Source organism: Acipenser ruthenus, chromosome 2, assembly GCF_902713425.1.
Source record: "Acipenser ruthenus chromosome 2, fAciRut3.2 maternal haplotype, whole genome shotgun sequence".
NCBI lineage: Eukaryota > Metazoa > Chordata > Actinopteri > Acipenseriformes > Acipenseridae > Acipenser > Acipenser ruthenus.
The window spans coordinates 29,084,566-29,099,434 of NC_081190.1; the positions used below are offsets into that span (position 1 = coordinate 29,084,566).

General features: G+C 36.2%; 1 protein-coding gene across 1 annotated transcript in view; it reads right to left on the minus strand.

Moving 5' to 3' along the window:
* Positions 1–11,760, minus strand: part of LOC117409355 (endoplasmic reticulum metallopeptidase 1-like) — a 34,281-nt gene extending 22,521 nt beyond the window's left edge. Inside the window, exons 1-3 of the mRNA XM_058993424.1 lie at positions 11,200–11,760; positions 1,618–1,919; positions 394–521 (exon numbers count right to left, since the gene is read on the minus strand). Coding sequence (XP_058849407.1) covers positions 394–521; positions 1,618–1,919; positions 11,200–11,489 — 720 coding nt within the window. The 5' untranslated portion in view covers positions 11,490–11,760. The remainder of the gene's footprint in view (positions 1–393; positions 522–1,617; positions 1,920–11,199) is intronic.
* Positions 11,761–14,869: the final 3,109 nt, after the last annotated feature.

Here is a 14,869-nt window from a genome sequence, read left to right on the forward strand (position 1 = left end):
CGCAGACCTCGTTTAGCACTTGTCTTGGACTACTTTGCGTACAATAATATTAGTTAGTCCAAGATTAGTGATAATCGGGATCTGTGAAACCAGCCATTAGTCTATTATTGGCAAATGTGTTACCCTTATTATTTAGGATAGATTTAGGGCATGTCATTGAAGATTGGTAATTATTGCTGGATTATTGTGTTTTATGCCAAAGCTCAGCTTTGTTTAATTATGAGTTGACAGCTTGTTAGGCTAGTAATTCCCTAAACAATCTTTTTCTTGTATAATTATTTGCAGCCAAAAAATAGCACACCTAATTTGAGCCAGTGCTTGAACCCAAATCTCTATCAATGTTACACCCAGTAAACTAAGGCGGCTTTCAAGTGTTGCCTGTAAAGCTCTCACCTGCAAGATATTCTCTTCTGCTCCATTAAAAAGGAATATAACAGCATGTTGTAGTGGAGTTGATAAATTGGACATCGAATGAAGTGCTTCCAGCAAGACAGAGCAGCTGACAGCATCGTCACTGGCACCTATACATAACATCAGCAAAATTAAGAGAGATGAATTTATCACATAATCATCTAACATCAATCCCAAGCTCTACACTAAAAAGATTTATATATAAAAAAAAAAAATAAAAAAAAACACATTTCAAATATCCACAAATTAGAGACTTGAGCCTGATTTAGACGTGTTAAGCTCTGTAAAAGTAGACATGTCCGCAACTTCTAAAGTCAAGCTGGAACAAGACTATGTCTTTCCAATATCCTAAAACCTCATTAAAACACAAAATATGGTAGTGGCAGAAGCCTGATACAGTTAATAAAACTACATAAACTCAAATGTGTGTCTGTCATTTGTGCTTCACAAAGATTTTTAAAAATCACAGATTTTGTTTATATCAATACAGGTTTTTTGGCTAGGTAAAGGTTGTACGAAACCCTCGAAACTCACTTTCACATTAGTCAACACCATGAAATAATAAGATTAAGAACTTGCATATAACAATTACTGTTTACTGTATGTTGTAAATGCCTTTGTGTACAATGTTACAGTACCATTGTTATTTGAATTATGCATATCCATCACGTGAAACCTGAAATTGTAATCCTTCTAAAGATAGAGGATGACAGAGAAACTTGACTAGACAAGGAGCTACAGTATAGGATTCCTTTGAAGAAGGTCTGCTTACAGTTGGGTTCATACATTTTGCATACGTGATTTTCAAAGCAGCAGAACAATGGTCAGAATTAGCATTGCAGAATTCTACATTTCACTTGCAAATAAAACTCTGAAGAAATCAGCTCAGCTTCACTGGAAGATGTTTTCAGAAACAACTGATTTGTTGTTAGTTCATCAACTTCAAATTTATACATTTTTAAAAATGGTTTTATGGAGCAGAATCTGTTGTTTCTACACGATAAAGCAACCAAGACTTTCAATCTAAATTACATTCTTTAGGCTCCGAGATAAAAGTTGTCTATGGCCATATAAAATCCAAATGAGACTGAATGCAGAGGTTAAGTTACAGCTTTTTTCAAAGGAGATTTAACACAGCATTCAATTGTCTGCCGTTATTCAAAAAGCACCAAATAACATTATTCAAAGCTGAACAATAAGGCCTACCTGGGCTGTTTGCCACAGAGTCAAAGTGACAGTTGGCAAGCATGGCGTGTTTGGCCCCTCTCTTTGGCTCCAGCTTGACAACAACATTGGAGACTCTATCATAGTAACTGGTGAAACCCCCTAGAAAGTCAATGGTAAAAGACCCTGTAGGTTTTTGGACATCCACTGAAATAGTGTGAGCTTTGTTGCTTCCTGCTTTAATTTTCTCAATTTCCTCCAGAAGGTAGTTAACAGTCAAAATTTCATTTTCTGGACTTCCCACGGTTCTGGGGCCAACTGCTGTGATGTGTTCAAGATGCTTCCTGTGTAAACAAACAGAAAAATGTGTGAAAGATAAGTGAAGAATTGCATGATCCTATATCACCATTAAAAGTGAAGAATTGCATGATCCTATATCACCATTAAAAGTGAAGAATTGCATGATCCCATATCAATATTAAAAGTGAAGAATTGCATGATCCTATATCACCATTAAAAGTGAAGAATTGCATGATCCTATATCAACATTAAAAGTGAAGAATTGCATGATCCTATATCACCATTAAAAGTGAAGAATTGCATGATCCTATATCACCATTAAAAGTGAAGAATTGCATGATCCTATATCAACATTAAAAGTGAAGAATTGCATGATCCTATATCACCATTAAAAGTGAAGAATTGCATGATCCTATATCACCATTAAAAGTGAAGAATTGCATGATCCTATATCACCATTAAAAGTTTGTTTTGTTGTTGTTGCAAAATGTATCTGTAGCAAGAAGTATGTCTACTACTACCTGCAGCTAAATCCATGCATTGATTTAGAATGGCGGGATTGGAATGGAAAAGATATGCTGCTGAACAATAAAAGCAATCACTAAAAATATTATTTACATACTATAGCAGATAATGTTGAACTTTTGTATGGGGAGGTTGGATGGAGTGGGAAGAATTCTTCATTAATCAGTCAGTCACTGATTAGCTCAAACTTAAAGTGTAAATATACTGATGCATGAAATAAAAGTGTTCATGCTGCCAGCATTAATAGATCTAGCTTGAAGAAAATAATAACACAGGTTCAACATTTTCATAGTCACGTGCAGGTAAGGTTCTCTTGTGTGAAATTGCCTTAAATCTATGAGAGGTAAAAGTAACAAAAAGTAAATATAATGCAAACTCATCTATTAACAAAAAACAGCATACCTTAGATTGAAATTCAATTTACTCAAGGCCAAAAAACAGAATAACTCAGATTGAAATTCAATTTACTCAAGGACAAAAAACAGCATACCTTAAATTGAAAATTCAATTTACCCTAGGTGCAGAAGTTCTTTATTTGAGCTGTGTACAAAAAAACAATTGCAAAATGGAAAATATCAAACAAGCAAAGAACAAAACAGTAAAGAAGAGACAGCACAGACAGAGACAAATGTAAAACAGCAGAAGTGCATTTGCTCAAAAAAGCACATTTCGCAATTTGATTATATCGCTTTACTCAAAGACCGAAGAAGCTGTCTCTTTTCTGTTTCGTTCTCTGCTTGTTTGATATTTTCCGTTTGACCAAAATAATTTGCTCAAAGACCGAAATAACCTTTAATTTCATTCTTGATCATTTGTAAATACTCAAATAGTGAAATGATTGGTTTTTTTTGGTGATTGACCGACTCCTGACTCTGAGTGTAACACACACACATACATATATGCAATAGAAACTAACAATATTGTGCTACTAGTCCAAAGGACTAGTACCTTTTGAAACTTGCTAAGTTGGAATCAACAACAAGAGTTGGGGACCCTAAAAATAGGCTTAGATTTTATTTTGCTAAAAAATACAGTTATAAATTTAGATTTACCTTTTTGTAAACGCTCATACAGATCGATCAATCAATCACCTGTTTGCACCTTGTTACTGAGCAATTACTGTACTGTGTGCCGAGAAACGGACACTGACACTGACAGCACCAGACAGGATGACAGAGGAAAAAATTCTCTCAGCTGTGTTACCTTGCCGACCATGAAGCTCAGACACCGATGACACAAATAAAATGTTTATTTTACTGTACATTACATGTGTTGCTATTTACAAAAAATAATGGCTGGCTATGAATTACTATCTACAATAACTAATGTACTCACATACACATGCATTCTTCACTAAAGTCCCAATTTAAAGACAGTAATTTTCACTGTAGCCCTCGGGATGAAATTGTTAGCTAGGTGGCTTTTTTTTTTTTTTTTTTTTCATTAGCAGTGGGAGAAAACCACTTCAGCAAGTACAGTAGAATCTGCCAGAACTGATGGACGCTGAATCTACTAGGTTTAGATACTGAGAGAATAACAAATAAAAATAAAAAATGAGGGAAACGCAGATCTTTAAGAAAGCTGGGAGACTTTGTATAAATGGATTTTGTATTTTTAAACTCTGCAATAATAGTTCTACTCGTGAAGCATCCACAGTATAATTTGACAGGGGATTTAGTTGCACTATGCAAGACCTCATTTTCCCCCCACTGGTGCTTGAGCCCTGGAACGCTCATGGAATCACTGCCTGTGCACCAATTATCAGTGATTAAAGCCTGGTTTCAAACAAACTGATTATCGTTCACCAATGCTGTATTTGTATAAGAAAAGTGTGTTTTAAAAAAAGTAATTTCAGCTTCCAATCACTTAAAACATGCTGACGATAATGTAAACAACACCAAGCTACATACAGCGAATGCCAAGCTTTAAAACGTGTTACTGTTTATAGATAAGAACTCAACTTTATTATGAATATATTGTGTTATTATATTTTAAGCAACATACTATGATAATGTTCACTGTGGTAATTATTTATTAGTTTTAAAATGTTTAGTAAAACGTGACATATTGTTTGACCTTGTTAGTACAACCAAGTACTAGGAGGCTGTGTGGTCCAGTGGTTAAAGAAAAGGGCTTGTAACCAGGAGATCCCCGGTTCAAATCCCACCTCAACCTCTGACTCATTGTGTGACCGTCAGGAAGTCACTTAACCTCCATGTGCTCCATCTTTCGGGTGAGACGTAGTTGTAAGTGACTCTGTAGCCGATGCATAGTTCACACACCCTAGTCTCTGTAAGTTGCCTTGGATAAAGGCGCCTGCTAAATAAACAAATAATAATAACCGGCCCCCTTTGCTAATGACATCTTCAGTCAGGGTCGTAACACAGTATAAATCAACACATTTTTGTAAAATGATGTTACACTTACTTCAAAAGATGCAACGTGTTTCAGTAAATTCAAACAATAAACTTCACATCCTGCACAGAGGGAGAACACAAACGTAAAACGCCATTAAGTGGGGTTGGCATTGCTGGGAAGATGAAGGGAGGTTTCAGTTCCAAGTGACTGTTTTCTAAAAATGATTTATGAATGCTTATTCACCACCGCTTATTCACTACACCCTGTTAGAAAATTGACTTCCCTGCATTTTTTAAATGCAAGACTACACGTGAGAGTATATGTGTACATTTGTTTTAAGTACTCGCCCAGAGGACTACTGAGACACAGCCATCAACTAGTCCTCATCTGATTTAATTTGATGCGAGCGAGAGTTTCCAACCCTGGGTGTATACATATGACACACACACACTACATTAAGGTCAGTATACACTAATGTGGACTTCTCCGGCTCATATGAGAGGTTGTTTGGGCAGTAAATATTTAATAAATACAGAAATAATCATTTTGGAATCTCACTGCATCATACTATAAAAGGACTTTTGACTAAACTGTTTATGTTATGTTATTTATGTTTATTATTTTTCTGTGCTAGGATCAATAACAGTAATACTTTGAAACAAAATTAAATTAAAGACCGACATAAGATCCTTGAAACATTGATTTATGAATAGATTGTGCTATCTGAACTTTCATTTATGATTGGTAATTTTTTCCCCACTAGTTTTCTTTTTAATCTTTGTACAAATGTTTGTTTCATTTCTTCTACTCTCCATTAACGTGGATTAAAGTCTACAAAATATATCTTTGAATGTACTTCACACATACACAAACAATATGATTTATTTTAGGTACACACTTTTTGGAGCAACAGTCAACAGTGGAAAACACTATCTCTATGATACAAAGAAAGAGTAATTGGATTTTATATAATGGCCTTAAGGAAGACTTCCAGTTAATTGGGGGGATCACAAAATAAAAGCTGCAGTGTGTAATGTAATTTACGTATGGGTGTGAATACTGAATACTTTATAGTAACATCAGAGAAATTTAATTTAGTTTATTATAAATGAGTATATTTCACATACTGTATTTGTTGCTCAGTTCAAAACAACATTTAATTAAATATCTGCTATCAAACAAGGCCTTTTTATCTTACAATTCATAACACATGCTCTAATTTTCATACTAAATAGTACTTAATAGTACTATACATGCCATTATGCACCATACTCTATTCGCAAGACAATTGCTTAACTTTCAACATCACACCCAGCTTGAGGTGGCAAAGCCCTCACAATGAGTGCTAATACGCAGGAAAAGAAGGGTGTTTGTGTGTTTCACGACATAGCCAGTAAATGCCTACTTGTGCCACTCTGCAATCTAGTTTATGTTGAAGAGAAATGCTCAAGCTTTAAAATGATACCCTACTTGAGTGTGGCACATCCAGACTATCTATGTTATTTCCCTATTAGAATGTAGGGCTGTGTCCGAAGGTTTGAAGGTTCGTAGGTTCGTTCACTAGCCAGGGATTCGAAGATTGTTTTAAACCTTCGAAGGTTCGTCAGACAGGTTCACACACTGTTCATTTATTTTTTTTCTTCCTGTTAACAGAAACAGGTTTGACAATGTGTGAATATTATAAATCACACGTTAAATGTCAATCACATGCAAAAATGTTTGTATCATGCATATTACATAAACAAATGTGGTTATTAAAATCCGCTACCAAATCGTTATACGTAGCAACTGTAGTGCCGCTTGCGTGTATGAGCAGGGTATAATCCAAAGCAGTGGGCTCATACCTCTAGAGGCTGCATTGCTTCAGTAAAATAAGTACTGAATGCCTAGTGTACGGTAGAAAAATATTCGCAAACACTAATAATTTTAATTTCGAAAACTGAGCACCATCCGTCCCTCCCCGCTCCAGCTTGTGTTATCCAGAGGCAAACATTTAATTTCTTCATTCGCCATCTCAACAGCAAAGCGTTGTATAGCGTAAGCTGTACTGAAAGAAATGTCTTGAAACCCCCTGCTGTTTGGGATTTTTTTGTTAAATGCCCAGACGACCAAAAAAAAAAAGTTTAATGAAAACTGTGCAAGCGACTCGTATCATGGAGGCATAACCAATCTCTGGGGTCACTTGACGAGCGTAAGTTCATATTATTATTAGTATTATTAATATTTTTAGTAGTAGTAAAATGTGACTGATAACCTGCTTGGAAACAGTGACTGTTAAATAAAGCTTTGCAGTTGGTGCTGCTGCAATGCGAGCCTCGAATCGGGAATAAGTAACTAGAGGTATGAGAGAGGACCGATTTTTGGGATGGAACCGCATAACAGTCTCACGTTTTGATTGGTCCTTGTCTGTCATAGGAATATGACCTCAACAGGAGTGGGGAAAGCTTGGAGTCATTGTGATCGGAGAAAGAGATAGATATATGCTTTCCAGAACCTTTCAATTAAAATATAATATGGTATTTTGCTGTATTAATATAACAGACTATGGGTGACTTATTTTATATAAATTGTCATGCAAGAGTAACCCTTAGTACAGGAATCAAAGTTAATGTATTTTTTTACTCTCCAAGAAATAAAATTATTTTTTTATGAAGAAAGAGAAATAACAGTGATTTCCATTACATGAGAGTAGATGTTAAAACTTCATGCTGATTTGAACTCAGATCTCGCCAAGATAAGCACCAACTAAGACTATACGTAGCTTTACAGTAAACTAATGTGATCCATCTGCATTATTATTATTATTATTATTATTATTATTATTATTATTATTTGTTTATTTAGCAGCCGCCTTTATCCAAAGCGACTTACAGAGGCTAGGGTGTGTGAACTATGCATCTGCTGCACAGTCACTTACAATTACATCTCACCCGAAAGACGGAGCACAAGGAGGTTAAGTGACTTGCTCAGGGTTACACTGAGCCAGTGGCTGAGGTGGGATTTGAAACCGGGGACCTCTTGGTTACAAGCCCTTTTCTTTAACCACTGGACCACACAGTCTCCATCTGCATCTCCATCCAATTGCGTTTCTTTCTGATGTAGATATCATAGATGGCTGAAGTGTAATGCTGGCTCCAGGGATCTGTTTATTTTGCCTCCCCAGCGCATCAGCACACACAATGGTTGTGATGCTGGCTCCGAGTATCAACAACACTGTGGTCTCCCCAGCGCATCAGCATGACAACCGTCTGGATTGAGCTAAGTAGGATACATCTCTGGGGTCTTCAAGTGGAAGACCCCTGAGATAGAAATGCAAAAAAAAACAAAACAAAAAACAAAAAAAAACTTTTCTTTATTACAATGAAGAAATTACATTGCACTAGGAGATAGATTAATGAAAATTCATTAAAGCTGTCGTTTTCCTTTATTAAAGGCTAATACTAAAACAAATTTTTGAGCAGGAACATGGTATTCCAAAAACAGGACATCTCATTTGCTTATGTAATGTCCATCAATATATTGTAGCGTAGCATATGCAACCCCTGCATGCATACACCCATCATGCAACCCCTGCACACATACACCGACCATGCAACCCCTGCACACATACACCCACCATGCAACCCCTACACACACACCCACCATGCAACCCCTGCACACACACACCAAAGCAGTCATTTTCCTTTATTAAAGGCTAATATTAAAACACATTTTTGAGAAGGAACACGGTATCCCAAAAAAAAAAAAAAAAGGACATCTCATTTTCTTATGTAATGTCCACCAATATATAGTCATGCGTAGGAGTTTATCAGACCTTCTGGGTTTTAAGAGACCAGTGCCCTTACTGTATTGTATTAGTCAACATTTTCCTTATCTATTCCTTATAGTTTATACTGTAGGCTACAGATACTGTTTAAAAAGCTGGACTGTGCAAATATAATGGAAACAATGAAATACATTGTATAACAGTAATGATTACGTCTAGTGAGAGATTACAGACATTCTTATGCAAAGTACAAGTAACGTGTAAAAATGTGCCCCTCAACCATTTACTGTTTAGTCCTTCCCACTTGGAAACATTTACACTGGCCATAAAAGGGTTAACTTCAAAAGTGATAGAATGACACAAGTTAATTGTATCAATCTGTGTGACCTACTTAATGCCTGGATTGATACTTTGTTGTAGTTCATACCTCTAACAGTCCATAGGCATTCCTGATATTGATAGAAAGCCACAGGCTAAGTGTATCAACCTGTGCTATCCAATAACTGTCTAGATCAGGGGTCCCCAATCCTGGTCCTGGAGGGCTGGTGTCCCTCCTGGTTTTTGTTCGACCGTACCCTAAATTACTTAATTGGTCCAATTAAGCTTCCAAAAAACACTTAATTGGTCCAATTAAGTAATTTAGGGTACAGTTGGAACAAAAACCAGGCGGGACACCGGCCCTCCACGACCAGGATTGAAGACCCCTGCTAGCAGGTTCATTGTTCCATATCACCAGATTTATATTGCACCCTTTTTAATTCAAACACCTAATGAATTCCCCTATTGTTTCTTGCTAATTCTGCATAATCCAGGCAGAATGTATTTATTTTATGAATCAAGCGGTGTGTAGTGTAGTGACTACAGCTTCCTTTCAGTGATGTATAGCTAGAAACATGTTTTTAGCTTGTTTCATCATTGTCAGATATCCGTGATGTAATTAAGAAATTGAAATGGTTTAACAATGCTAATTACAGCTTTAAAAGGTAGGGGTTGCATAAACTATGCTACAATAATTGATGTACATTACATAAGAAAATGAGTAGTCATTTTTATGGAATACCATATTCCTTCTCACAAATGTGTTTTAATATTTTAGTATAAGCCTTTAATAAAGGAAAACGACTGCTTTAATGAATGTTCATGTATCTATTTCAGTGCAATGGAGTTTCTTCATTGTAATAAAGAAATACGTTTTTTTTTTCATTTAAATTGTATTTGTTTCTTAATAATAAAAAAATATATATATGTCTTCTGGGGAGAGTAAAAAAACAAACAAACATTAACTTTGATTCCTGTGCTAAGGGTTACTCAAATGAATTCACGATCCAGTTATCGTGTACTTTTTTTATGGTAAACGGAGCATGCATGACTTAAAAACTCGGCTGTCAGTTGAGCAGAATATCCCAAAAACGGGCTGAATTCAGAAAAGCAAAGCTGCACAGAATTTGGGACGTTATCAATACACTAAATCGGCCCAGAATTTTGGGCGTTATCTGAAAACCAGAGCGGACCAGAATGTGGGACGTTAACTGAGACATTATAAACGCAAAAGCGGCCCAGAACCCTGAGAACGTGCAGTCTATATGTAAAACTGTGATTACATTACAGATAAACTAATGAATCATATAACAAAACTAATAGTGGGCAGGATATATATTTGCAATTAAAATAAATCACGCAAACGATTATAAGTATATGTTATTTGAAAGAAAAAAAAAGTAGATCACCACAGTAAGCCAGTTCTTACATTCGTGCATAACATGACAATTTATATAAAATAAGTCACCCATAGTTTGTTACATTAGTACAGCAAAATACCATATTATATTTTAATTGAAAGGTTCTGGAAAGCATATCTATCTCTATCTCTCTCTGATCACAATGGGTGCGTTCACGACACGCAGACTTTCGTCATTCTGCGCAGAATCTGCACAGAATCGGAGCAAGTAGCCAATGAATTTTCAGAATATTTGCAGAATCTGCGCAGACATAGCAAAGTCTGCCTCTCGTGAACGCAGCCAATGCCTAGCTTTTCGTGTTGACGTCATATTCCTGTGACAGACAAGGGCCAATTAAAACGCGAGACTTATGCGGAACTTGAAACTTTGTGCTTGCACAGTTCAAATAAAACATATTTAAATAAACTGTGGAGCAGAAGTACACAGCTCAAATAAAGATCTTGCGCACCCTAGCGTAAACTGAATTTCAATCTAAGGGAAGCTGTTTTTTTGGTACACAGCTCAAATAAAGAACTTCCGCAACTCGGGTAAATTGAATTTCAGTTTAAGGTATGCTGTTTTGTTGTTAATAGAAGAGGAGTTTGTATTATATTATTTACTTTTTGTTACTTTTACCTCTCATATAAATCTCACTTTCTTTAAATTTTAGGTCGTTCCTGTTGAGTTGTTAATTTTTACTTTCAGTCCATGACATATGGTCTGACCAAGTTTAGTAGCACGGACGTTTATTTAAACAAAAACCTTACTGACAAAATCAAAGACATTTCTCTTTTAGGCATACGGATAAGTTTGATTCATTAAAGGAATATAATTCTGCGTAACAATGATTTAATGCAGCGGTCAGAACGCGACTGTTTCCATCAATTTTAAATATATACTGTCATGTAACGGTTATAATACTCAAAATCATAATGATGCAACAAAAAAGTGCCTTACCTAGCCCTGACTGCATTAAATTCACCGGTCGAGGCTCCGACGACCAGCTGCCGCAGTGATAAATGGACTAGTCCCCATAATGCAAGTAGGAAAAAACCAAGCAAGACAGCCCCATTGCTCTCCTCCAGCAAAGACAGACTAACGGGTTTCTTTTTGATCTCATCTGAGCCGCTGCTGTCGGTCTTTTGTTCAGAATCCAAGCTCTTGGCCCCGCTGTTCTCGTCCCGGTCCGACGGGTTATTCGCAGCCCTATACCCTCTGTTTCTCCTGACTGCTGTGTCGCTCTCCATTTTTACCGCTGGCAAAGCTCTACTAGATACACAAAATGGTCAACTCCGCTGACTTAACATTGGAACTGCCGTCCGTGCCTAAGCGGTGCATCATGGGAATCCAAAGCGTTCCGGCAGCGACTTTTCCCCTCATTTGTTTCATTTCCTATGCCAAGCCTTCTCATTTTAAAACGATTGCATTTTTAAACACGATTCACATAGATTTATTTAGAGACACCCCTCCCCCTCCCTCTTACCACAGACGTCTTATTATTTCTACGATCGATGTTTTCACCTGGCCTGACAATAGCTCTTTATCGCAAAGTGCTGTCAGAAATTGCCACTGTCATGCATATTTAAATAACATGAGCAGCCACGACTGGGGCGTGGTTTGTTTTGGTTTAGTAGCGGGTAGATTATTATTATTATTATTATTATTATTATTATTATTATTATTGCAATACTACAAATAGTACTAATACATTGAAGGTGTTCGGCATTTAACTCCCTTTTCAATTGCTGCTTAGAAGCCTTCAAAAAGTTGTCTTCTGAAAGTTGTTAATAAGTGAAAAAAAAAACATACCATAATAGGATTGGTTCCTTTAAAAATGTTAATAACCAAAAGTTGTCTTTATCAGGGTTGCTAATAAGCGGCATCTATTGTATAAATTATATATCTGTTTTTAATGTTTATCTGTACAAATTGACATACTGTCTGATGATTTCAATTGTGATAAATATAAATTATTTCGGACAAAATAGAGCAATACATAAAATGCAAATTAACATGGATACTAAATTTGCAAGTATGCCTTATTATTAAAAATGCATTTTCTATTTATTGTCGGTATCTGTTAATTAATAGCAACTGCTTATTTAAAAATATGTATTCCTTTAAGAAGCTTGTCATAGGTTGGTCTTATCCTTTCTCCTTATATGTATTGTTTACGCATTATTAAAAGTGTCTATTAAAAAATACAATGTCTGTTATTGAAAATAGTGTCTATTATTACAAATACTGTGTATATGTATGTCTTATTAATTAAAGCAACTGCGTCATTAAAAAAATATGTAAATTGACGTCTCTTTCTTATCAGCTTGTATTTTATTCTTAACTCAGAAAGAAAGCTGCAAGTTAAATGCGCCAATGCGCAGTTTTAATAAACAAATAATACGGAGAAAACACACAAGGGCCTAATTTAAACGGTTTACAAAAACTAACGAAAGTAAACAAGACGGAACACACAACACAGACACAACATTATAACATTAATTCTCTCTAACACCCATGAACACCTATTTTATACACCTGTGCTCATTTATTCAGTTGTTGGCTTCAGCCACATTCCCACGTGTTTTGACAGGGAGAAATTTAACCCCTTCCCTGCCAGCCTAATAGTCCCCACACAAACACACACCCATGCACCGGCAGGGCTTTCACGCTGCCACACTGGTGCTAAAGAACAGCTCGGAAATGCCCAAACCAAAAGTTACCTTGTGAACTTGCGGATGTTTGTTCTTTACAAACTACTCTCAAAAAAAGCTTCTTAACCCTGAAACATTGGTCTCTATTCACAAAGCTGTTTCTTTTGTTCTTTCCTATCCAAAACACTTAAGAATTTAATTTTTTTTTCATAAAAACAGACTTTGAAAAAAATATATTATTTTAATAACTCGTAAGCAAAATGTAAGCTTTGTGGGACATATTCCCTGAATATGATAATACATGAACGTGTATTAGAAATGTAGGATTTATTAATGAAACTGTGTGTCTTGAGAAACAGTGCAAATTGCTGTGTCTTGAGAAGGCCCCCCCCCTTGGTTCCTGGCAGGAATACTGAATTATGTGACCTACTGATTAGAGGACCTGGGCCTGAACTGGATTAGGCTGAGCGGACAGCTGAATTGTGCAACAACAATCGTTTTGACGCAAGGAAGACATAAACTAGCGATGTCACAGTGGAAAGGGACATTACAACATCAAAGAACTGTGAGTTTAAAAAAAGGCAAGATACACAAATGATCTCATGAAAGTGGCTATTTAGCAGAGTGAAAAAGACTAAATAGCCAAGCAAAACTGAACATTTTGCGCTCCACATCGAATGCTAAACAAAGTTTGATCTAACGTGGGATTGAAGACTTCGTTGTGAGAGGAGAGTTTTTTGTACTGGACCTTCAACAGACTGAGTTTCCAAAACAGCGGACCAAAAGTCTCAGCTTCATTGGAACTAAATTAATTAATTGTAACACATTCACATAGAATTGTACTGTTAGTTATTTAGTTTGCACACTTTGCGTATGAAATAACTTTTAGTGAAACTTGATGAAGTATAAGTAATCTACCTCATATTGTTGTTTGAAGAATTTAGTTAAAAGTAAACTTGCTATACTTAATCTATATACCATTAATAAGCGTAATGTAATATATTCTAAGAGTGTGCATTATCTCAGATTTGCTCTGTGCTTGGATGCGGGCGTGTGTGTGTGAGCGTGCGACTAGCTACGTCACAGCCTCCTCGCGCTGCAGTTTGTGTGTGAGGAGACAGGCGGTGTCATCTTTCAATGGCCTGATAGTCAAGTTAAGGCAGTGAGAGTTTTGAATTGTGTTTTGCTCTTAGAGACTAAGATATTTACTTTCTAATATTTCTGATTTCTGTTTATTATTTGTGTACTTAATAAAATACTACTATTGATTAAACATTCCTTGTGTCTGCGCGTGAATGTGTGTTCATAGTAAATCCTCGATCTTTGTAACATGTCAATTAACCATTGTTAGTAAGAGAACTAATCAACCCAGATAAACATTACATTTTCAATTACTGAATTGTTCCTACACCTTAATACATTCTCTACAGGATTAAGGAAAGGCCAGTGAAGATTGCCTGCAACCAGAATGAACACCCCAAATGGAGGCTACAGTTGGGTGCTGGTGGCCTCTGTCTTAATGATGATGGCCTTCACAGCCTCTGTGTTGCAGAGTTTGGGCCTGTTCTTAGTAGAAATCCAGAAACACTATGGGGAGCTTGCAAGTACTATCTCATGGATTACCTCAATTACCGTTGTAATGTTTCACCTGGGAGGTTAGTGGAAGATTATTCCTCGTGTTTGTGGGCTTTTTTCAGTTCTGTTGTTTGTAGGAGATGACATTCTGCATAAAGTATTAATTATGTATTTGATTATAAGTTTCTTTACTTCTGTGTTATTTTAATTTTTTGATATAGCTTAAAGCACATGTAACTAGCTAAGCAAGACATTTTCAGTCTCTCGTATCTAGGTGTCTGGGCAGAGAGCCAATGTTAGCAGGTGTCTAATCAAGATGTGTGGACACTGTGTGAAAACAGAACACCACAAACAAAGAACAGATTAGGTTGACAGTCTGTAAAATGCTTAAATGTGACACA